The 26,490-nt window shown below is 40.0% G+C and overlaps 1 protein-coding gene across 1 annotated transcript in view; it reads right to left on the bottom strand.

Moving 5' to 3' along the window:
• The window catches only part of slc8a1b (solute carrier family 8 member 1b), a 119,564-nt gene that overhangs the window by 19,576 nt on the left and 73,498 nt on the right, over positions 1-26,490 (bottom strand). The window contains exons 4-5 of the mRNA XM_070840677.1: positions 13,289-13,407; positions 1,041-1,186 (exon numbers count right to left, since the gene is read on the bottom strand). Coding sequence (XP_070696778.1) covers positions 1,041-1,186; positions 13,289-13,407 — 265 coding nt within the window. The remainder of the gene's footprint in view (positions 1-1,040; positions 1,187-13,288; positions 13,408-26,490) is intronic.

Below are 26,490 nucleotides of genomic sequence, written 5' to 3'. Positions count from 1 at the left end.
ACAGTGTATCTTAGTGACGGTTCAGTGTTTCCATCCCCAGTAATGATCAATAGTGTTTACTGAATGATTGTATGTGAGACCTGTAGTTTATTTTTCAACAGAAACATGACCAAACCAATACAATCATATGCAGTTAGCTAGCTAACTAACTAGCTAACTAACACAGCCATATATTTATATTTATATTTATTCACAGCCATATATTTATATTTATATTTATTTTGCTATTGCTATTTTTTCTTTTACTATTGCTTCTTCTCACTCTCCCTGTTCAATTGTTGCTGCTGTAACATGAGAATTTCCCCCTATGGGGGATCAAATAAAGAAAAGTCTAAGTCTAAGTCTAACTAACCAACCAAACTGGAAACAGATGCTAATACAGCTAGTGTTTTGTTGCCTTTGCGAGGCAGTTGAATCTGCAAGATCGCCATCACACAAATATCCATCATGCCCAACCCACAGTGGTTCGGACCAATCAGTGTAAGCTAGGGGTGTGTTTGAGGTGTGACAATAGTGAGAAGCTAAACAACAATGGCGGGTCCTAAAGACGTTAGCATAGATGCTGTTAAAGCATCAGTTAGATTTGTAATGGAGAGTAGTTCTTCATTGAAAGAACAGCAAAGAACAGCACTTCTCCCAACTGGCTTCGCTATATGGTTCATTGAACTGATCCAATCACTCCACCAAGCATTTTTTGAGCTTGCGTGCCCCTTTTCCAACAGTTTCAACAGTTTCAACAGTTTTATCGACTTCACAGATGTTACTGTGTAACAAACCATCTGGCACATCAGGTAAATTGTTTTGGAGAGCTAGAGTAAATTTACCAAAAGTGCCACTAAAATACTTAAATTTTGGATAACTGAAATGTCATGAGAAGTATGCTAACACAAAGACATGCATGCGTTCAATTACAGCATGAATTAGACTGTACATTAAAACATCTGCTCCTGCCATCTCTGCCCCATTGATTAACCTCTAATCAGTACTGTAACTTTAATCTGTCCGACCACATAAACACACAAACAAACTCGCTGCCTTACCTTGAACTCATATGATTCCTCTATGATGATCTCCAGTTTGACGTGGTCTCCCAGCATGGGGCGGCCCATCTCAGCAATGCGCCGTTCCTCTTCATCTTTTCCCGCCAGCGGCTCTTCTTCCTCCGCTTCTTCCTTCTGCTGTTCCTCTGAAAACATCACAAGGCAACAACCAGCGGCAGTGTTAGCACAAGACGACAGCCGGCATCGCAGACTTTTATTTTATTTTATTTTGTTGGAAATTTCACTTGGTATCAATCTGCTTTCTAGGGAGTCCTCAGTGCATACGTAAAAACAAACAATAAAATAAGAAGACAGTTAAAAACAGAATGTATTGAGAAATAACTACACAAGTGGTACCTGAGATATTTGTACTAAAAAGCTCTAAGCTCTACATGGATTATAAATATCAATATCAGTTGTTATAGACTCGTAGGTGTGGAAATGATGAATTTTAATGTGGACATACACTAAAACTAATTACCATTAAAAACCATTAGCATCTAAACCACCAGGTTTTGGGTCACAGTTTTTATGTCATCATGACCACCAGGAAAGTCTGAACACTGAAACTTCAAAGTGAACTGAACTGGAAGCTTTAGTTTCCTCTAGTTAGCTTTATGTGGTTACAGTAGCATTACTAACTGAAGATACACTTCCAGGTCCTCTATCATCTCATTATCTCAGTTTCTCTCCAATGACCCCCCCCTCCTCTCTTCCTCATTTCCCCCTTTCTTTATGTGTGTCAGTAATTGAGATTCACCATAGAGCTTGAACTCACTGCTGGGATCAAAGAGAGAGAGAGAGGGAGGGAAAGGAAGAAATACAGAGAGAGGGAAAGGCCATGATCAAATTTTCCATGGGGAAGCAGTTATCCATGCCACTGCCTTCCATTATAGTGCAGTGCATTGTGGGTCCACATCAGCTCATTGGTCATTTGTTCCCCTCAGTTGAGTTGCACCATGGAGTTTATACCTCATTCGCACAAACACACTGCATGCCCGTTTAATCAAAATTTAACTCCATCATAAGCAAGAAGCACAGTTTTTTTTCATTGTGGCTCTCCGCCCGTCCATGAAGCATGAGAGCTGGAGGCAAGAGGAGCAGCAAACAAAGCCACTCTATTGACTGTGTTTGATTAGTTTGACAAGTTATTGATTGGATACTGTACCAATAAACTTACATTTAAACAGAACTGGTGCATGTTGCACCATGTTTATATTCTCATATGTACAAAATCAACAGTTTTCTTGCCATTCAAGACTTGAAAGCACCGACTCAAATAAGCGTTAGGCTTGATGTTTTGAACATAATTTAATTTGTCTCTCCTGGAGAGGATTCATTATTCTTCATTCATATTCACTCTAATCAATGATAATGATTAAAACAATCTATTCAATTTTGGTCAATTATCACACAGCTCATGTTGAATTTAACACTTTGAGCCGTCCACCAGATGCAGCTTCACCTGGGGAGGCTGAGCTCAGTTTCTGTCATATTCAATTTGCCAGGCAACAGGAGGAGGCACAGTGAAATATTTCAGGGTTGATATCTCTGTTCAGCAAGTGACTGGATTGTGCCCTTTTCATTTTATTCTCTTTACAGTTTGGACTCAAACTCAAACCAGCATTTCTATGCTTTTGTATGCACATTACACTCAAGCTAGGCAAGCTGCTCTGTGCCTTTGTTGCTCTGGATTAATCTTTCCTTTTAATAATAATCAAGTAAAATATCTATTTGAATGTCCTGCGATGGTTCACACTGATGCCAAGGTTACAGCATGATGGGATGACAAAGGATGCCATCTGATTTTACAGCAAGTAATCAGCTGTAAGATCTCAGACATAGTAATCACGTAAATCACAAATCAAGGCTATAGACTTTCCTGTTTGCTGCTGCCTTTAATTAAATCAAATACTTTATTCATGTCGTGCACTGCACTGTATCTTTTATTCTTGTCATTTTATACCTGTCTTATTTTATTTTAGTTAATTGTTATTTTCTGCTGTCTGCTATTTTGTTGTAATTAAATGTCCTTTAATATCATGTTTCTTCTGTGTTTCTTTGACTGTTTTTAACGTTTTATGTAAACCACTTTGAATTGCCTTGTTGTTGAAATGTGCTTTACAAATGAATGAACAAATGAAAATGCCTTATCTTGCGCATTAATGATAATATTAGAATCACAGCGATGATCAAAAGCTATTTCATTGCCTGCATATTGTGCCTGATGCTTGTTTTGCACATTACACACAGACCGCAATTCCGAAAGTCTAAAGTTTATTTAATGTGTTAAAGTGTTTTAATGGTTTAGTCTGAAAATAACTTCAGATTTCCCCTTAAAAATACATGCTGAAAATCTCAAATGCCCTTCATGGTTCCCCTTTAGTTTACTGGTATTAACAATGAATTTGATTCACACACACGTACAGTATAAACACACATCATTATGGTGATTTAATGAACTCAATTAAAAGCCTCTCATAAATTATCTCTAAACCTCATAGGGGATGAACATGACCAGGCAATATCCTTGTTAGCTACAGTGCCTCGATGTGTGTTTGTATGCATGTGTGTGTGTGTGTATGTGTAAATGGACCTGACAGAGGTTGAATGTTGCAGGGTAAAATGCTGCTTCCTGTCAGAGCCGTTGTCTGTACCATTTATCATTTTGATTTTTTCTCCCTCTGGTGTCCTTCTCTCTGCTTCTTTGCAGCTCAATTAAATTAAATACAACTGCATGTGCTTTTCAGCCAGAGAACACAGAAACATTTCTCAACTGTCTGACTCAACAGGGAACGTCGCATTAAAAGACAATTACAGCTATTTTCAAATTTGTACTTTTACTCCAAATAACTGTGTATACTATATCTTTAAATAGGTGGAAAACAATATGAGAAAGACACGGTCTACATCTTCCCTTTCCCAAAGTAGCTGTCTCTCTGTTACATAACACTTTCTAACCCCTTCTCCTTCTGTCTTAATCTTTTCTTTACCTTTTGATCTTTACCTTCTCTCATCCTCTTTGTCACTGCTTCTCAGAATTAAAACCTCCAATTTGCATTCTTCCTTCTTTCACTGCCTTTCTCTCCAGTTCGTCCTCCCTCTTTTCTGATCTATTTTCAATTCAGTGGACTGCCAGAGCAAACCAACAGAGAGCATAATGACTTATTCAGTAAGCAACCTTGATAGCATAGCTGTCAAATTAATGCTGCTACTTTGGTGTTTTAAATGTGAACAAATGGGTCCATGTGGGAACAAATTGGTAGCACTTCCCTGACATTAGTCTGACATTAGTAGTAGTAGACATCATTAGTGAGTAAGAGCACTTCTCGAGATTTATTTTGCCTGCTACCACCTTCATCATTAATGATCATTATCTATTATTTATTAGATTATTATCCATTAGTTTTCTGGTCCAATCCTCAGTGAGCACCTTATCCTATACTCTTGCTGTAAAAACACCGACTTCTATATTCTAATATGGTATGACTAAGGACCACAAGAAAATCAATGGCAAAACTTTGAAATTAAGTTTTCCATTTTTTCACCGTGGTGAAACGCAGCGATACATTTTTGATGAAATATTGAGTGTTTCTTTTAGTTCTGGAAGTACGTTTTTGTATTTGCCTGGATGAAACAAGGTTCAATATGTGCTGACAGAAGGCAGCGTGTGTGCGCAGTGTGTATGTGGGCTTTCACACCTTGTCATGCTTTGATAGCGTCCCTTGTTCCATGGAAGTGATGGGAGACGACAGGGAGAGGAGGGGGGGGGGGGGGGGGGGGGGGCTCCATCATGGGTAGAGGAAAGGTAGAGAGGAGAGGAGAGGAGAGGAGAGGATTTTTACACCCTATCATGTTTGATGGATCCAGGTTCCAATGGAGGTGGCAGAGGAAGAGGTTGGGAGAGAAAGAAGGAAGGGGAGGTATCTTTGTAAACTGCCAACATATAAAGACACAAGGAGGAGCAGAGGAGAGAAACTTCTGCACTGTGTCAAAGAGGAGAGGAGCAGAGGGAGAGAAGGAGCAGGGGGCGCAAGAGAAGACATGATCTTTGACGCAATTAAACAGTACAGCGGGGAACAGGGCAAGGAGGAGGGAGGAGCTTTTACACTGTCACTTTTGGAGAGTCCCATAGGAGGAGACAGAATAGGAGCAGAGGAGAGGAGCAAGAGGAGGAAACACAAGTGGAACTTTTAACTGGTCTTGTCTTATCCACAGGGGTGGAGAGGAGAGGAAAAAGGGGGGGAGGATGAATGAGACGGAAGAAGAGAAGGGGGAGATAAGGAATTGGAAGACGAAGAGGAGGGATCAAAAATGGGGTGAGCAAGGGTATATAATGAGAACCAAAAGAGGTAGGTGAGGACGACAATGAGTGATAGAGGAGGAGGAATAAGAACTGAAGGAAAAGGAAAAACATGGACGAGGAGGAAGGAGAAGGATGAGAAGTAGGAGGAGGAGCACTTTTAGTGCTCAAACCTAACCATGAAAACACTAAATCATGCTATGGAACGTTACATTCCTCTATAAACGAAGCACGTTAGCAGTATACAGAGGGGATGGATGAGAAAGAGAGAAAGGTTAAAAAGCATGTGAAAAGGGAAGAAGAGGAGCAGAGGGGTGAGGAGTGGGGGGAGTGAGAAGGTGAGGAAAAACAGGTGGAAGAGAGTGTAGGATGGGAGGAAGAGGAGAAAGCGAAAGGTTGTGGTTTACAGGAAATGGACGAGCAGAAAATGAAGAGGAAGTTGTCATAGAGGAGGGGAGGATGACGATGATGATGAAGAGGAAGAGCAACTGTCAATCCCTGATAGAGCTAAGAAATCACACTATGTAACAAATATCGTCTTCTCTGCCATCATCTACTCGTTTATTAGCGCTTAAATTACTATAATAATGAATTAAACTGATCAAATAAACCAAACGACACTGCTGATGTAGATGTTGCTCTCAGACATATAAATACATTCATTTACATTGGTGATTTGTACTTTGTACTTTGACAGACTTAATGACTCTGTTTCACAACACCTCATTAAAATAATTTACTAACATCATAACGGAGGGCTCAGCGAGTTTGTACATGTAATGTGTGTTCCAGTGATTAAACATGATAAACACAGCATCATGTCTCCATTTCATTTATGTAATTTTGGCACATGTGCAGTCTTAATTAACGCCAGGGTTAATAATTATTCTATGTACAATTAACATAATGCTGATGCATAACTAAACACACACATGTTCACACACAGAGGGCAGAGAAAGTACATAAGGAAAAGGAGGATGAGAGGAGAGGACATTGCTGTCTGTCTGTGTGTGACATACATTCACACACAAATGGCCACATGTTGAATACTGTGTGTGTGTGTGTGTGTGTGTGTGTGTGTGTGTGTGTGTGTGTGTGTGTGTGTGTGTCAGGACATGGGGTCATCACCCTCTGCAGGGCGTGTGTGTTTTCAGCTGGTTTCCCTCTCAGCACTGTTCCTTCCTCACGCCACCCGGATGACTGACGGAGGTTCACAGGCTGCACTGAACTTTCCTCTGCCTCCCACTTTCCTGAGGCTCCTCTAGACCAAATCAAAAAAATCTGCAATATCACAGGGTCATCTGGAAACTTCTAAAGCCTCCAGTCCAAACCTTTACCTCCGGCAAAAAAATCGTATACATGGGAGACGTGATCACCCAAAACACCTTCAAAGGGAGTAAGAGACACATACTTTCCTTAAAGAAGAAAAACCCACCCATCTTATCCTCTGCAACACTAGTGCATGACTGGACATTATTCAGCCTGCAAATATTAAATATCTAGCTCCAACTAACGAAACAAACCAAAGCTGGATGCAAGTTCACACCTGCCCTCTGGAGATTGCTGAAAGGGACTCTAGGACATGAAGAAAAACTCTGACAGAAATAGAGGAGGATGAAATAGGTTAATTGAAAAGTAAATCAAAAGCTGTTTCATTCTCTCCCGAACAAATGAGAATTTGCAGCAGCTCTGCGGCTCTACGTATTTATCATGAATTATTTGTGGGAGAAGCAGATTTGGGTGATGAAATGGTCAAATTTACATTTTAAAGGAAACATATAGTATCATGACGTAAACAAGCAGAGATATTTGGCACCTACATGTTCAACACTTTTGAATAGCTGTAAAGCCTCTATGCTTAGGCCTCTTCTGTAAAAGTTACTGTGGACATTGGAAATGTAAATTTTAAGCTGTATGAAATCACATAAACAGCAGCAGCCCTAAACTGTGCATTCAGTGCTGCTACCATTAAATCTCTTGTTTCTTTCCTGCCTTTTGTGTTCCCAGTAAAGTCAAACAGGTACGTGAGAAATTACTGAACTAGACGGATTCTCTTTGTATCTTTCTAACAGTAAAATGTGCAACATATCAAATGCCAGACCAGGCGCTTGTTTGGTCAAAACACTAATCCCGTCAACCTCTGTTGCTTACAGCAAAATGAAACAACCAAAGCCCTTTTATCTGTGGCTCAGAGACACTTCACTGATACATGAAGTGCTAGTTTGAATAGAGGATGAAACATGACCTCACTAGACCAATAAGAAAAGCCAACTTTCACAGTCCCTGAGTGTTAAAGCTGTTTCTTGGAATTTAAATCTGAATGCACACATTAATCAACGTTAGGGAGTGAACGTGCCTCTTTTGGTTGGTTTTCAGCTGACGTCTCTGGGCCCATGATGCTTAAAAGCTCTTTTGAAATTTGTGGGACTGTGCCAAAATGCATTGAGGAAGTCAATTCTATGTTCCAGAGTCTCTCTGCAGTGCTCTCAGTGTGAGAGGAGTTCATTTACTGACAGCTTAGTAAACACCAACACTCAGGCTGTCATTATAATATACTCATAATAATACCTCATTTGTATATTGAGCCAGTGTAATTTATTTGTCTCTGCTATAAAATGAAAATATATTATATAGATGTAACGTGTTTGTCCAGTGGTAAGAACTAACAACCATCTAATTTCAATTATGATTAGCTTGTGTTGCTGGAATGACAGCAGTAACTCTGTGCAGTTTTAAAGCAACTAATTAAGTAATATTTTTACTTTTAATTATAAAGATAGGGTGATGATGAAAGTGATGATAAATATGTGTTGATGTGTTCAACCATCAATGTCTACAAATGAAAAGATGTGACAAAATGTATGTTGTCCATGACAGACGACTCTTTACAGTCGTCACATAAACAGTGATTTACTTTTCACATAAAGTACTGTTAACTATCACACAACTTGTAAGTGTTAAGAGCTTATGCCTCTTGTGTCTGAGTTAATAAAATACTGCATTTCCACATGTGTGAAAACATCTTTAGTGCATTTTATAGTACTCTCTCAAATCCCTTAAGGCAGCATGGACTGGGATTAAAGTATTTATAAAACATGAGCTGAAAATTATTGCCGTTTCTTGAATCAAAAAATAATAATGCTACAACTGAGTTTTGTACGAAGATAGAATGTTTCCAAATTGACGGGTGAGAAATGGGTTCAAAGTTTTTGAAGTCATAGTGCGGCTACAGTGTTTAAAAATGAACTCTGCATTTTGATAAATTAGAGTAATGATGCTTTGCTGAACAATATTCTTCTAAGAGTTGAAAATATAATGACACACCATGTCCCCCCCTAAATACCAGACTCTGAGGATCTATTTCGAACACATACACTGCCATGCAGATGATGATGACAAAAGTTTTGAAAGAGTTTTGACGAAACAAATTCTAAGTGCTAATCAGTCGTCAACATTTGAGAGCACACAGGCGTGGGTTTGTAAGAGTAAAATCAGATTTAAGTGTACAAATCTGATCAATTGCTCACTCATTTCTGCTCTCTCAGGTTTCTCTAGCTGTTTTTCAATCTTACGAACATTTGGAGGTCGCTTGCCAGTTATTTCTGCCTTGCAAACTGCAACAGGGTTAAGTCTTTTTCGAAGTTATTGTCTGCACAATGAAAAACGCCAGCTTTTGAATATATTGCTCCTCTGATTTGCATATTTTACTCCTGCAAAGATTGAAGTTCAGCCATATTGTTTCACCTAGTTTATTCAAAATGGTATGTCAGATTTATACCAAGCCCGCAGGGAAAATGCTGTCACTCTGATTTTGCCCATAATAATGTATTATTATTATTATTGTTGTTGCTGTTGTTGTTCTGACAATTACTTTTTTGAATCTCACATTGAGTGGAATCCGACTGCAGTAAACCCAATCACCCTGTATAAGACCCATTACATTTCTGAGGGCAGCATTCTGCTCACAAGTGTCAAAAAGCCTCATTCATAAATATTTTTCTTATAATGGTTCTAATATTTTTTCTGTTTAAGTTATAAGAAATAAGACAAGTTTACATCTGGTTGACTAAAATCACACTTAAGATAACTTGACAACGCTAACACAGCCACTGTGATATACAACTAGTGACTAGCCTTGTTTTAAATCAATTTGACTCATATATTTTTAAGGCATTAAGGCAGAGTGATGTTAAATGATTTTGTATCAATACATTCAGATTTTTTCCATGAAAACACAAACATCTAATTCTACTCTTGGGAATCCGTGCCCATTCTCTTACAAACTGAGTAGTGCTCAAATTTGCTTTGCGCTCTCTCAAATCTCTTATCGTCTCTATACCTCCATAACAACAGAGACACACGCATACACAAGCAAGCACATAAAGATAAATGTGTGTACATACACATACACACACACACACACACACACACACACATCCACAAATGGACATTTGCATGCACAGACACAGTCATGGGCCATAAAGATCTTTGGCTAATTTAGAACCAGCACATATGTTCATAAAACACACATTAAACACAGAAACCCACTGCACACCCTAAACTCTATGTGCATGTGTGTGTGTGTGTGTGTGTCTTTCCGTGACTGTGTGTCCCGGAGATGTGTTTGATCTCCTGACTGTGATAATGTGATATCCAGCCCCCGTCTTTGATCCCCTCATCACTATAAACACCGCTGATGCCTGGTAAACACACTCCGCCATGAACACACTGATAACACTGCTCAGTGTGTGTGTGTGAGAGATATAGCTACTTTTAATGAGTGTACCCAATAAAGGTTTTAGTGAGTTTAAGAGGATAAAAGCCCCTTTAGTTAACGACTTGAAAACACTGTGGTGGGCTGGTTTACCTCAAACACAAACTATAACCTGTTTCCACCCTCGCAGTGACGTGTATTTGTGAATCTTTTGCTTTTGATTAACTGCTATTTGCTTCAACGTTAATAGAAAAAAAAACTGAAGAATGATGCTTAATCATTTCTGTCTGCCATACAGAGCAACAGTACACATACAGCAATGTAAAAAGTCCTGCATGAAAAATCCTACTAAAGTAAAAGTGCATAAGTATTAGCAGCAAGTACTTCAAGTATTACAGTAAAAGCACTGGTTTGGACCTTCTGACTGATTGTATTATTACATATGACATCATTAGATTATTAGTACTGAAGCATCAGTGTGTAAGCAGCATGTTACTGTTGGATCTGCTCCAGGTGGAAACAGATTGAACTGCTTTATATACAGGTAACTAGTTTAGTCCAGTGGTTCCCAAGCAAAGGGTTGGGCCCCTCCGAAGGTTCATCAGAAAAATCTGATGGGTTGTAAAATGATTAATGGGAGAGAAAAGAGAACAAAATACAGTTCTGATGAACAAATCTGTGTTTGTTTGTTTGTTTTAAAAATATTTAATTATTTTTTTGATTATTTGTTAGAAGGTTTTTCTCATGTAACATGATTCTGTAGGAACTTGTGTCTTACATGGTATATATGTTACTCTCAAGTCAGCATACTACTCTTCTGACTCCGCTTTGTCTGGACAACTGGTTGTTCTAAGGAAAGATCAAGTCCATCTTGGGACATGCTCTCATGTATCCGAAACCAGATATAGTTTGTAGAATCCTATATATGTGGTAGCTTTACTCTGTATTCCTTAGTCTCATCTATGCCTGTGATGTTGGACTCCGAGCTCGTACACCTACATAAACTTCTTGAATGAATCTTGGACTCCTCTCTTCATTGCTACAACCACAGAAAAGCATCCCTACATTATTTGAACATGAAACTATGTGACAGGTAAGAACAAGAAGAAAAAAGAAGGGACACTACTTGTTGGAGCTGTTAACTATGTTAAAAATGTGACCCCAACAACGAGTTACATAACGTTGTTAGGCCATGAAACAGGTTGCTTTAATGGTCTCCCTGAAGAAAATAAGATTATTTATTTTCATGACTCAGATGCTACTCAGATGCTTCATCTCTCTTTAGATTATGATTTAGGAAGTATATTTCATTTTCATTCTTTCTCTCTGCTTGAATCTTCTAATTCTTTGTTTGCAAATTCTGAATCTCACTTTGTTAATAAGAACCACGCATCTCCAAAACGTCAACATTTCATGAACTAAGAACAAACTTGTTGTCTGCTGACAATGCTTTTTCAAAGTCATTCAGTGGGGCTTTAAATGGTTCATTTAGCTCAGAAGGTGGGGGCACCATTTTGTTTTTCTTGGGTGATATCTCACCTCTTTTTATTGTGAAACCTTCCTCATGTTTTGTTGTTTTTTTATTCTGGAGGTATTTTAAAAATATTCCAGACAGATTCAAGTGCTGATAATAGCGCATAAATCCCATTTTGCACATTAACATCCTTGGCAATAGCAGTACATTTTGTAATGATGGCAATGCTTCTTCTTCTGCCATTTGCCATTAACTCTGCATCAACACTGTGTGATATTTCTGTGCTGCGGGTGTTAATGACTTCCCTACTGACCCATAAAGTTAAAACACTAACTTAAAGCCATTCTTTGCTGGGATACTGTTCACATCATTGTCTTACTTGCAGTCATTTCATGGGCATTACCTCTGTATGTCTTTTTTATGCACCACCAATCCACAATCCAGCTGAATGTGGACACTTGGAAAAAAAAATGGTGACATTTTCACACACCAGCATCTCAATGCATGAAAAGGTCTTTGCTGGATGAGGAGGAAACAAGAGAACAGGGCGGAGTAAAAGGAAAGGAGAAGAAAGGAGAGGACAGGTGTGATTCCCGCTGAGTTTTCTATACATGCCTCTGAGGAGAAGCAGAAAAAGAAAAGTAGAAAAAAAAGGAAGAAAAAAAAAAGGAAGGAAAAACTGAGAAGTGCAGCAAAAGCGCCCCAAGTGTGTGTTCAACCTGAATCCCAAATCAACAGGCCTGTTAAAACATAAGCGATTAGGGAGCAGCTCTGCATTTTGTCACTTTAGAAAAATGGTACATATAAGTGCCACTGATGCTTTGATTTATTTCTTGCAGCGTTGCCAGCTGTAAAGTGCTTTTTTCTTGCCAACTTTAAAGTGCACTTGTCTGGGCTATCGTATTAGGCTTTGCATAAAATAAATATGATTCAAATTGCACAGAGACCACTAAGATGAATATTGCACCTACTCCGTGATGTCCTCTAACCAGTAGTGTCCTGCTGTCTCTTTTCTTTGTTTCCATTTTTGGAGTTTTGTCGCATTTGTGGCATTTCTGTGCCGCACAGAGATCACTTGCTTGGAATTCGTATGTAGTATGGTACTGGGACACATTTATAATCTGTGCAGCCATACTGATTATTATAAAAACAACCTATCTTAACAAATCTTTCATGAACTACCAAAAGTTTGATTTATTGTTGTGTTGTAGAAGTTCTGGGATTTAATTCTACACCTGGCCTATTGATTCAGGATTCTCTAAAAAAAAAAAAAAAGCCTCATAAAGTGCATTCTCAGTGCTGATTGGCTGTCACACCTGTCCATTCCTTCCCGCTCCGTCTCCATTCGGGGGTGTCAAGCAGAATGTAGAAGGAGGACTGCTTATTGTACTCCTCTCGGTCTAAGATCCTAACGCTTATGGTCTTCCTGTATGGGACACACACGTACATACACACAGACAGAGGGAGGTGGTAAATGCATGCATGGCAAACAAAGAACATGGTAAGGTATGTACACAAAAACAGAAAAAAAAAAAAAAACCCACACACGCACAGACATACGAGGCGGAGTGGTGGACGTGGTGTGATGAGGTGATCCACAACCTGCTGCATGTTCACCGTCATAGTAAGGACACATCAGCGAGAAAGAGAAAGTAAATGAAAATCTCCTCCTGTGTGCCTCCATGCGCTGAGAACAGCAATATGGCGGACACTTTGAGGTGAAAGAGGGACAACGTTCACAGGGTCTCCAGGCTCACGCCCGTCCTGACCTTTGGTGTCGTTGCTCTCCACCAGGCGAGGCTCTCCAATCTCTATGTAGAAGGTTTTGTTCTTCTCGTACTCCTCGTCGTCGATTATTTTCACCTTGATGATTTTACTGAGGAGGAGGAGGAGAATGAGGAAGGAGGAGGAAGGAAAAGAGGAGGAGGGAAGAAGAGAAGGCAGAAAAGTGAGGAAAAGACAGGCTGGAAACTGGAAAACTAAGAGGAAACAGAAAAGAACATTTGGTTTTCCCACATGCACCTCAGGCTGTTTTTCAGGGTGTTTTACCTTCATCCTGATAAAAGTTTTTTATATATATATATTTATATATTTCCACCCCATCTAGCCATAACATCTGATGTTGGATTAAGTTTTGATGTTATCGGAACAGCTCACATTAGCTTGACAAGATTGATCCGATAAACTCCTCACTGTGCCAGCCTGCGGTCCTGATCAAGGCTCAATTCAATCTTCTGCTCCAGCATGATATCACCCCTTTTTTCTTTAAAAAAAAAAACAACCTTGGATGCTAAACACTAAATGAAATCTGGAAGCAGCTGGAGAGTTTATCAGCTCTATTAGTCATTTTGGCAGGTGAACAATCATGAATCACGGTGATGAATTTGGCTTGCATGGTCAGGGAAACTTTTAGGGTCCAGCTGCAGGTTTATAATTTTACTAATTTAGTACACATTGCTATTTGACTATATAATCCAATGCAGTGGCCACTGGTGACATCTGAATGCGTGTAATTTATCAAGATTTACATTTATAAAGCAAAAGAGAATTTTTTTTCTTGATGCATGTGGGAATCCAGAGCAATTCACTGTCAATTCAACCAATCCAAGAGTTACATTTTCATCATAATCTACCGTAAGAGGCTCCAGATACATGCTATGATATCCAGTCTATAAGAAATGATTAAAAAATGAGTGGGTTCTTAACAAATACTTTGGCTGAATTCATAGTGAACTGGCATGAACTATAGTCTTTAAGGTTGTGCAGATAAACAATGACAAGTCTGAGACATTAGAAGAATAGCAAATCATCCAAGAGCAGATGCAATGAGAGACAGAGCAGGAGAATAACAATGAAGAAGGAGGGATTATTTCTAATAGAAAGATGCTGTATGTCTGCTGCTGCAATCAACACCTTAAATTAACACACTGAAAAAGACACAGTAAAGATCACAGTCTAACCAAGAGAAAGTGGCCAGAAACCAGCGCAGTGAACCACAACTAAACCAGTACATACAAACATAAGCTGCAATACTAATCTTGTTCTGGTTAACACAACAGCAATAAAGCAGCATGTGAACTGTAACATCATTCTGTCGATGAACAAAGACAAGCCAATGATTTCTTTCTCTGAAGCTCCGAGTTTCCACCAATGCTTAAACTGTTCAACTCCTCTTGCCGACCAACCAAAAGCTCCAGTAAGATTCAGTATGGAGCAAGTGTGTGTGTGTGTGTGTGTGTGTGTGTGTGTGTGTGAGACTGTGTGTATTTATTGTGGAACTTGGCCTCAGTCAGATTTGGCAGAAAAGCTAATATCTGAGGTCACAGGGCGATGGAGCGGGACACAGTGTGTATACAGCATGTGTGTGAGTGAGTGCCTGTGGGCCTGTGCGTATGTGTATGAACGTGTGTCTTTATCTGTCTGGAACAAAACCATTGTTCGGGTCCAAATCCACTACGGGCAATAACAAAGACATCTGAGAGAATACTCATAATCTGGCCTATAGGGTGGAGGAAAGAGGAAACTCACACACACACACACACACACACACACACACACACACACACACACTAGCTTATATAAGCCATTATCTCTGATCACAGACCTGCAACCTGTTTTGTATCGTCAGGAGGCATCATGTTAGCAGCATGAAACCACGCGCTCTTAACTGAGCAGCCATTTGACAAGTAAAAAGGCACCATTCATATACTGTGAATACCACTTCAGGCGCGCGCACACACACACACACACCCACACAAAAGGAACCAACAAGTATACTTAAGAGCAGTACATGAATGAATCTACATTTACACTTCCGACCAGTGAACGCCTTGTCATCCACAACATGCCTCATTGCTGACAGAAGAGATAAAAACAGCCTACTAATCATTTAATTATGCGCAGGAGCATCACAGGTTAATCTATCAGCTGCATAATGGAAACGCAGTAGAGGGGAAAGCTGTTAAAAATGTCACGCACAGACACACACACAAACACACGCGCACAAATATCAGGGGTTAACTCATGACACTATAGGGATTAGCCCATTTATCACTGTCCCATTACAGCAGATGGAGCAGTTTTCACCTTCTGGCCTTGAGGAGCTCATGACCAACAGGCTGATGGAGAAGCGATGGAATAAAACTCTCCCCTGCCTCAAGGTGGAGCCCTTGAACAAAGCAGTTAACCTCCATACTGATGGAGTGGAGGGGCCCAGGGAGCAGTAATGTTTACATTCTCACTGGGTATATAATCACTGTTACTAATACTACTTCAATTAACACAAGGCATTTTACCAATGGACTATAAGGGAAATTGTATAATTTTGGAATCTACCTCACATTTGTGTTTTGTACTGTGAGCACGCTTCACATCTGTAACAACGTCTGTGATTCACTCAGAGTTGCCAACTTGTTGATTGGCTCCCTCTCTGAATGGGTGTCCTTCCCTGGCAGCAACACACTCCTCTTCATTTGGGCACCCACATTGCTATCAAAGCTCTCATTAAAAGTCCACATATGATCAAAATGCTCTACGTAGCGGAGGAAAACAAGTAAAACCAAGCAAGCTGATTCATGAGACCAGTATTTTCAGACAACAATACAGACGGACCCAAAGGAACACTAGTCCTATGTGAGTAGGATTTGGGGCTCTAATTCTATCAAACCAGCTGCAGAGTAAGTGTTTTTTTGTATCATTAACCTATTTATCAATGCATTTATAAAACATTTTCCAAATGATGGCTATCTGACTAAAGAATCAAATGACTGTCTGTGTGGAGAGAATAATAATGGTGATTTAACTCTCCATACAAGTGTAAAATGGCAATGAATCATTTTTGCAGAGACCAGTGCATTTTTTTCCCCCCGGTTCGGACATTGTGACTCCACTGTTGAAGCTGGCAAACCTCTCGGATGACCATCTCCATCTGTATCCCTCCCTCTCTGTCTCTTTTGTGTTGTATACTTGCGCACGTACACTTTCCCTCCTCATGACAAACAGGCCGGCTGTACAGTACGCTGTCCCGTTACCATGGCAATGCAATGTTTGGGTAACCAACAAGGGGTGGAGAAGATTGTTTCCAGACCAGTGTGTGTGTGTGTGTGTGTGTGTGTGTGTAGAGTGTGTTTGAGGGAGAGAAAGAGGTCACATACTTCACACAAGTGACACTGATTCACTGATTTGTAGAAGTCAGTGTATATATACTGTGTGTGTGTGTGTGTGTGTGTATATAATAAAGTGTGTGAGGGAGATCTTGATATTACACAGTAACATACACTGTTTGTAGTTAATGTTGCCTCTTTGTGAGTCTGTATCCAATCATATCTTAATCTACAAACCATATATAAAGGGGAGGGAGTGTGAACAAATGCTTCTGTGTGTGTGTGTGTGTGTGTGTGTGTGAGCCATGTGATGATTCAGTGAGGATAATATGAGTATGAAATGAGAAACATGTGATAGCGGCACACTGAATGTGAAATGTACACTTGCACTTAAAAATCGACTTGTTGGGCCTTCTATACTTGTGAGGACCCTCAATGACCCTTAAGTTAAACCTCAACCTTACGTGAACCCTAAAACCGGTTCTTAACTTTAAAAAAGCCCCTTGACAGAGGCCCAGCCAAAGCGTCCTCACTTTCCCACCATGTCCTCACCCTCAAAGCAAATTGGTCCTCACAAGGACAGAAACACACATAGCACACACTCACACACACACAGAGGTGGTATCACACCTGCATGGCAGCATTCACAAATGCTCTCACACTTGCATGCTTTCACACCCACACAAACACACTGAAGGAATTCCAGCTGCAGGAATTCAAAAATGCGCCTAGACAGAGAAAAGCTCACACACACATTACTCCAGGGACCACAATGTGTGTACATCTTTGTTTCCACAGAGATAGCTGCCATCTGCCTTTGCAAAATAGCATAAAAAAACAAGTGAACATCTGAGCAGCTGTGACAGATCCCCACTCCATCACACTCCATCTCCTCATTTCCTCCCTCTGTTTCGTCCGTTGTAGCTCTCCTTTGTATTTCACAAACAAGATTCCTCCAACACTTTTAACACTTGGCCTCTGTCGGGGTTTATAAAACACTTCACTGAAACTCTTCAACACGGAAAACTTCCCTAGCATTAACCATTAGAAGAAGAGACAATGGAATACAAAAGGTAATACATCATTCAAAAAACAGCCTGGCTGAGTCGTGTTAAAGTAGCGGATAAGATCATAAAATACAGACACACAATGTTGCCAGTAAGTGAATGTGCCAAAACACAGTGTCTCTGTGTCTGTTCATGTTGGTGACCTTCACTTTTCCTTTTCGCTGATCAAGTTTGTTCATGTTTGGCTTTCTGTTATCATGATTTTCCACCCTTGTCTCCTTGCAAAATAAATGATTTCACAGATTTTTGGCTCTGATGCCCCTGAAGTTCGGAGGCTGACTGTTTGCCATGATGCTCTGACACGTGACAGCGGCCACTGTCTGAGCTCTCTTAGAGGAGTAGATCACTTGATATGGCTCATAAACATCTAAATGATCCACGTGTCCCTGCAGTTCCATGACAACACTCGACCATACAATACATTATTTATTTCCAAAGAGGAAATACAAGAACTTGAAACAGGACAGGGAAAGATATGTGGCAATGCCTGGCAGCTCTGTGGAAGTGCCAGAGCACATTTAAACCAAAAAAAAAGAGAGCATGTCATATCTTTCATATGTGAAATATCTTCCAGCACATGCATTTGAAATATTGGTTTTCCACTTGGGATACATCTATGTTAAATTATCTCCTAAAACATACTGCATTATTTCATATGAGTCTACTGTGCGACCGCCTCTGCAACTGTGACAGAGAAACTTCAAAGTAAAAGTTCTTTTGTATGATGTCTTTGAGTTATTTTTCCCCATTTGCTGCTCGAATGTGTACTTTTTAGGTTTTTGCACACACTGTGTCTGGCAAAGCTGACAAAGCAAAGTTGTCTCGTTACGCAAACTGGCCTCGCCGTTACATGGCGTATATTCAACACTAATAAAGCACTTTCCTTTGCTTCACACACAAACATAAATGCACAAGAAGTTGTACAGCCTTAAAGCACAACAGGCAGCAGTGCCGGTCACTCCCCTCTCCTCTGCAACCTGCCTTAGCGACGTATTTGGATCGGAAAATTTGAGTTTGGGAACCACCGCTTTATTTTAGGTTTAAGAAAAAAATGCTGCAACTCAGCTGGTTGGTGTGTGTGTGTGTGTGTGTGTGTGTTTGTGTGTGTGGATGGGTGGAGGAAGAGGGAGAGTGGACAACAGTGTGTGTGTGTGTGTGTTTGTGTGTGTGGATGGGTGGAGGAAGAGGGAGAGTGGACAACAGTGTGTGTGTGTGTGTGTGTTTGTGTGTGTGGATGGGTGGAGGAAGAGGGAGAGTGGACAACAGTGTGTGTGTGTGTGCGTGTGTGTTGGCTGTGATTATAATCCTAACTTTTTGACAATTGAATATGAGTTTTTCAACAGATGTTGACACACTCACCTGGGTGTGTTATTAAGTGTGAAGTCACATGTATGTTTAAATGAGCCTTTTGTCTGTGTTGCTGTTGTTTAATTTCAAGTTTGAAAAAGTGGGAGAGATGCATGTTGTGTGTGTGTATGTGTGTGTATGTATGTGTGTGTATGTGTGTGCATGAGTGTGCATGTGTGTGTGTGGCCTTTCAAACTGCGAACTGGTTTGTTTGTGCAGAACAGATTGCTGGTGGGTGGACTTCGGTCGCAGACTAAACAAAAGAAGTGTGTGTATCTGTATGTGTGTGTGTGTGTGCATGCACATTTGGGTGTGTGTGTGTAACACTTTGTGTTGTGTCATTGTATACTTGAAGAGCCACTGTTTAACATACAGAGAATGTTTATATGTGAATATGACACTCAGTGATTTTATCAGCAAGAGTTGGTAAATATGTAAGTGTGACACAGCTTAACACAGAGAGCACTGCAATAAGTGTGTGTGTGTGTGCTGTTTACATGCAGTGGTTTTATAAGACAAAGCTGATAATGATGTTGGCCACAGTGGGAAACCACAACAATAGGCCGCCAGCACTCAGCCAGGCCTCCTCTAATAAGCTCCAGTCTGCTCTCTAATACACATAATCCTGACTTTATGGAGGGTAATGGAAACACAAAAAAGGTTACACACACACACACCTGCTGCAGGGCTGCGGTTGGTCCCATGTGGACTGTGGGTTTTCCACTTTATCTCTAAGTGTCTCTCTGCTCCTCTTATTATTGCTCTATGACATTTACATATGAAAACAAAATGCCTATTTTGCCACTCTGTGTGACTGGTTGGTGGCATATCTAGTTCACTAAAGCTTTTGATTACTCAAACACACGCAAATAGTCATTGTGTGGTAGCTGTTTCATGTGAAAAATGGACAGAACAAAGACATTATCTAATCTATTAAGATGATATAAACTATTTGTATATGAAATTCAGATACTGGCACGTTTACTTATGAAGAATTTAGACGGTGCATCAGGCAGAGCTCCAAGTATCTTATGCTACTGTAGTTGTCAATGGGAATGGTTAAAACTATTCTGAGTTTTTGATATTGTAGAGTTGGTTGTTGGCTGATTTACAAGCTTCTTATAAAAAAAAATCATGTTTTTGTTTGTTTCTTGTGTTCAAAATTGCAGCCAGTTCGCAGCTATTTCTCACATCGAAGGTACAGAGTTATCTTGAAAGCACCAAAAAACGAAATTTAGCTCTTTTTTTATTAACTTGTGACAACTACATAACTGATGTAAAAAGCAAAAGTTAATAAAATGTAAAACGCTCACTGTTATTGATTATGTGCCTCAGCAAGTTTCAAGTCTCTGCTAGTTTAGATTGTAATGAAATCAATGAAGACTGGTGTCTGCCTGGGAGAAAGAAAGTCAATCGCAGAGCCAACGTTTGCTTTAAAAATATTCAGTATTAACGAAACGTACGTAAGAAAAAAATATGGTAATTCTCTGAAATGCCCAGAGGAAAAAATAAATCAATGGCTGACTGGGGAGTCTCCAATTGCCAGCTCTTGAAGATTATACTGTAACTCTCCCTGGATGTATTCAGTCTAGAAAAAAATGTTGAGCTCAATAACTTGTTTCTATTTCCTTTAAGTAGATTTTACAGCTTTCTCAACTCAGCCAGAAGTTGGATGAGGAACTGCAGGGACAGCCATTTCGCTTGTTTTCTCAGCTCAGAGTCCCCTTATCAGTCTGATACTGAGCAGGGCCGTAAAACTGATGTTTATGGTAATGGTCATTTTTATTGGACTGCGCTATGCAAAACAGTTGTCAAAGCCATAAACAGCAGCCAGTCTCCATTTTTGTCTAATGGTGTACAGTATGTGTGTGTGTGTGTGTGTGTGTGTGTGTGTGTGTGTGTGTGTGTGTGTGTGTGTGTGTGTGCGCGCGTAAGATCCTCCTCTGAGTCTCCTCTCAGATTTCTATCATCACAGGGAGTTTCCCCATCTTCTCCCTCTCTCTCACTCTACAGTACGTCTATCTCGCTCTCCCTTCATTCCTATCTGCAGTTTATCTTGTTAACCAAATAAGGACTTTGGAAAATCCTGGGGACTCCCTCGCACACACTCAACTTCACACAGGAAATGTCTTTGAGCTTGTAAATCTGACGCACATGTATGTGTGTGTTTGTGTGTGTGTGTGTGTGTGTAATACACATAAACTTCCAAACATAACTTCCAACAACTTCTCAGGAACTGATGGAAGCTGTTTGTGACATCCTTTTTTGGGTCCTCAACACTTTGGAATGCATTGATTTTTTTGTTTCTGTGTGAGTGTGTGAGAGAGAAAGAGACGATATGTGTTCATGTGTTTTAAAAAACAACCCTCTTAGACTTGTTGGTACTGTTGCAATGAATTCTAGATTGCATCCTGCAAAGGTTTAGTATGTAAAGTGATGCAGACACATACAGTAAACATGACACACCCTGTCCTTAAAATAATTGCACTGACTTTTAAAGTAAGCCAACAGGACTATAAATTCATTAAGTTTATTCAACAGATGCATTTGATCTATCGACTCCTGTCTTATAACTGCATGCAAATGATTCTTCGACTGTGAGGCAGTTTATACTCCACCAGATTTACGCTGATTTTCTTCCTCCGTGTGAGTGAATCAGCTGATTCTGGTCATTACGCTGACATGAACTGATTTTCCTGAAAAAATGTCTTATTTTAAATGGTGGTGTGACCGGCCTTTCTTTCCTAATTTAGTCCCCAACTCTACTGTTTCTATACTTTCTATCCATTGCTATACTAGAGAGAGAGAGAGAATAATTAATGGGGCTTTTAGTTATTCCAGTCAGGATTAACTGAGAGATAGCTGAGCTCAGCAATTTACAAGTAGACTACTGGATAAACACACACACACACACACACGCTCATAGTTGCAATTAAAGCAAGAAAATAATCAGAGGTTAGTAAAGAAATGGAGAAGGAGTGACACATGGTGAAGCTGCAGAACAAAGTGATATTTAAATATTAGTGCATATATTATGTTCTATATGTACGATCCAACCACTTCATAATGAGGCTGGGGACGGAGTGTGTGTGTGTGTGTGTGTGTGTGTGTGTGTGTGTGTGTGAGGGAGAAATAGAGGCAGCAAGAGAGCAGTAGAGGATATGAATGCTAATCAGCTGCTGCTGCCAAAGCAGCTGCAGCGCTCCATCATTTTCAGGCCATTTATGAGCTCTACACTGCACAAAGGGATCAGCACTGATAGAGACTGACGCACAGTCAAGAGGACTGAAGGGACTCTGAAGCCACAAGCCAAATTAAAACATCTCCTTTCTACCAACGGCTCCCTGAAAATACTCAAGTCTATACCCACAACCTCAGAAACAAATTCTTCATAAAACCTACATACATTAAACACATTAACAATGCAACATTAAACCATGCTGTTCTGTCTTTGGGAATTATTGTTTTCATACTTCGGTCTCAGGTCTAAATTTTTTTCTGCCTTAAGAATGTATATTAAGCGTGAGTAAGATTTCACATGAATAAACTAGCATTCTTTCATTACCAAAACCCTACAGTTTCACAGATAGATTAGACTGATTGGAAAATTCTGCTAAATTTCTGGAAGATTATATTCAGTGCATTCCTTAACATTCATGCATAGCAGCTACTGTATGTTTATGGTGTGTCTAGGTTTTGGGAAAGATTATGGTCAATTGTTAGTCTGGTATAGGATGCAAACTCTACATAAAATAACAATAACATACAGTGTTACATAGGGTTTGATTAACACAAAAGAATTCTTCATATTTCACTTGTTGGATCTAGAAAGAAGACCTTGTTCTTAAATTCTGAGGGACTGACACAAAAAAAATCAGTAAAACATTTTCTGCATCAAACTCCATTGTGGCTGCACTGCATTGAGAATAAGCTGATGTAATGTGACATTGCCTTCTGTATATTTGAGTTACCTACTGACCGAAGGCAACGGTACTTGTTTGTGTTGCATGAATGCAACTGTCAGATGTCAAAATAAAAAATAAAAAACTTAAAAAAGTTTCAGAGTTGCATTGACTAGTTTTTGATACTTGTTTTTCTACATTTCTTTCCCCCAAACCAGCAGCGTGAAGCATCGTTTGTTCCTCTCCCCATCTCCCAAAGTGACGACAACATTGTGGACTTTCAGTGAACTTCCATTCAGAAAAGAAATTCAAGTTTAGGTTCTAAAGTTAAATGTGAACACTTTTACTTCACCCTGCATCAACACAGCAGCCCTCTTTCTTAGTGTCTGAGTTACCCATCTCCCCAAACAGCAAGACATCGCTGGCAAAAAGTGGGACTGATGATTCCATCGGAGACAACCATAAAATGAGCGCCTTTATTCAAAAATCAAACACAAATGCCGTTTCTGTCTCATCTCTGCCTGACTCTTTTCTTTATATCGTGCAAATTAGCCTAGTAGGCTGTTATCATGTATTGGTAAAGTGGAACAACACAGATTTAGATTTAGGTGATGAAGCCTATTGACTTTAATAACTATGTATGCAAAGGAAAAGGTAAAGTGAGGTGTGTAAAGAGCAAGGAAGTCTGTCCAAGGAGGGGACGGGTGGTTGGATGCCTCACGAACCGGACTTTTGCCAAGGAGACTGGAGTTCGTGCCCCTTGCAAGACCAAAAGTCAAGGGGGAGTTTTTTTTGAAGTAACTTTGTTCTCTTACAGTTTCCTCGAAATACCGTAGTTACCAAGTCAAGAAAATAGTAACCAAACTGCAACCGTTTCACAACGTTAATCATGTGTTTATTACTGATTCCATGATGACAAATGTGTGATAAAGATACGGCTGTCACTGTCACTGACAGGCGTATCACGAGATGATGACGATGGTGCACCTTCCTCTCTACTGGTTGGTGCAGTTGGCCCGGCCCTGTTGCCCACATGCAACAACTACCAAAGCAGAAATAGGCTGATGATTGCACTACTTTTGTTGTTGCTGTAGCTACATGGTGAATAATTTGTCTATGAAGTCAAAATAATGTCTTTTTAATTCATTCAATATAATCTGGAGGGAAGGAATGGATTTAAACAATTGAGACTGATGCATTTAAATTTAGTGTTTGGAGTTTTTAAGCATATTAAACAGAAATTTCACTTTCAGGGAGAGGGGACATGTACTAGATTCACAACATCGGCCTTCATATCAACGCTCTTGCTTCCAGCACTGACCTCCTGTCAAAATTATTTTCTTCCTAGATCCCTTATTAAAACCAAACCCCTTCCCTTACTCTCTCTTTCACTGTTGTCTTTGGCGTTCCACTTTTCCGAGACAGCTTCTTCCTTCAGTTTGAAAAATAAGAAACAGCTGCACAGACGCTGGTGGTTATGTCTGTAGAGACCCACACACACCAGGAAGATAAGGACATGAAGCCATAGATGATGTGCATGGCTGCCACATGGGACCCTATGATGATCAGATCTTAATGAGAACCCTGGAGCTGCACATAAATGTCAGGTGTAAATTCAACTGAACCAAACCTCGGCATAATCTGCATACAGAATATTCATAACGTCAGATATTAATGTGGCTCTCTGCAGTAGGATACATTTTTTGAGCAACATAATAGAAAATGCTATATTTTACTAGGTATATGGAACCCTGTTATAGGTCTTATAGCCTGCCTCAGAGACACAATCATGGTTGTTAGTGATGAAAAGGTGAAGCTAATTCCACTGAATAGGTAGAAGGGAATTAATCAGATTTTTTCCCCTCTATTTCACCACTGTGAACACACACACACACACACACACACACACACACAGTGTGTTCGATCTATGTGCCTGTAGTTCTGCCTTTGTTTATACTACTTTTCCTTCTATTTACTCTCACTCTTTCTGTGATTAAATGCTCAATCAACCAGTTTGTGTGTGTCTGGGAGCCAGGATATGTGTGTGCACATGTGTGTGGAAGGAAAGGTGGATTAATAAGTGTGCAGACTGTAAGAGAGGGCAGCCGATAAAACCAGGGTTAGAAACTAACAGATTACTTTGATATAGACTGGGACAAGCAAAAAAACTACTTTCTGTGAATTGAGTCAGTTTTGAGTGGGTTTTAGTGGGTTGTACTTCAGTCACTGTGCCTTCTGCAACTCAGTTTGGAATATGAATGAAGAATAAGCACAGAGCTAACAGGAAACACATGTGTACCCAACAAAGCCCTTTTAGAGAGCAATACAGTATGAAAAAAATTGTATGAACAACAGGATGTCTGTGTGTCAGCCCTGCGATTCACTGCCAACCAGTCCAGGGTGTATCCTGCCTCTCGCCCCCCCCCCCACAACCCTTAAGGTAAGTGGTATAGACAATGGATGGATGGATGAAGTCCTATCCTTTGTATGCCCATCAACCGCTCGCTCCAAGACCAATAATAAAACACTTCCTACTTCACATTAGCAGTGATTATGTTCCCTCCAAAACAAGTTTGGCAAAAGGAGTTGATTATAAACACAGTTGCTAGGAGACAAGTTAGTATGAAATATAAACAAGTGCCAATTACCGAGCAATTCATGCTCTAACTTGCAATTACATGTATTGTGCTCTTTAGAAATTATAGTGAAAAAAAAATCAATGACAATTAGCTTAAAGCTTGATGATGGAAAGATGTGAATAAATGAAAACAATAACCTTTTATTTTGAAGTAACAGACTGATTAGTACTTGACATTTTCCAGTCCGAAGCTTTCTAAAAGCACTGCTGTGAACATCACGTGTGACCTTCAGCGGAGGGCAGGAAACTAAGGCATGAACTGGTCGCCGGTACTGAGTCTGACCACACAAAAGACAGCAGAGAAAAGCAAATGGCAGAGCTATTCACACGGCTGGAAACTGTACAATAACGCTCACTGTCTTTCTGTCGGCCACTTGCTCTTTGCCATTTTCCTTTACAAACTTTTAAGGGGGAAAAAAACCAAAAAAAAACTTTTTGCTTCCCCTCTCTTTCCTCCCGTTGACATTTCCTCTCAATCTACATATTCAGCGGCTCACTTCACCCCCTCTTTTCAAACTGTCCCTCCTCCTCTTCCCTTGTGTCCTCCTCTTCCTCCTCTTGTTGGCTGATGAAGTTTAGCAGTGGCACACTATTCCATTTGGCAACGCCAGCCTCTCGTTCTGCCGCTTACACACAAACCCCAAATCTCTTTCATTTCCCCTCCAATTTTCAAATGAATTCTGTTGGCATGAAGTGAAGAGTCCCATTCACCTCCCTCTTCACTACGTATCTGTTTCTTTCTGTTTTGAGTTCACTTCAAAAAGCTTTATTGGCATGATCACTCCCCCTACCCCACACTAATTTCTTTGTCTCCCTCTCTTGTCAATTCAGATAGTTTCTTTGGCATCACATAACACTTGCTAGTGCTTTAATACTGGCTGACCTGAGTGTGTGAACCTCACT

This window comes from Pempheris klunzingeri, chromosome 12, assembly GCF_042242105.1.
Source record: "Pempheris klunzingeri isolate RE-2024b chromosome 12, fPemKlu1.hap1, whole genome shotgun sequence".
Classification (NCBI taxonomy): Eukaryota; Metazoa; Chordata; class Actinopteri; order Acropomatiformes; family Pempheridae; genus Pempheris; species Pempheris klunzingeri.
The sequence above is the reverse complement of the archived record's forward strand: the minus strand, read 5'-3'. Positions and strand labels throughout refer to the sequence as shown.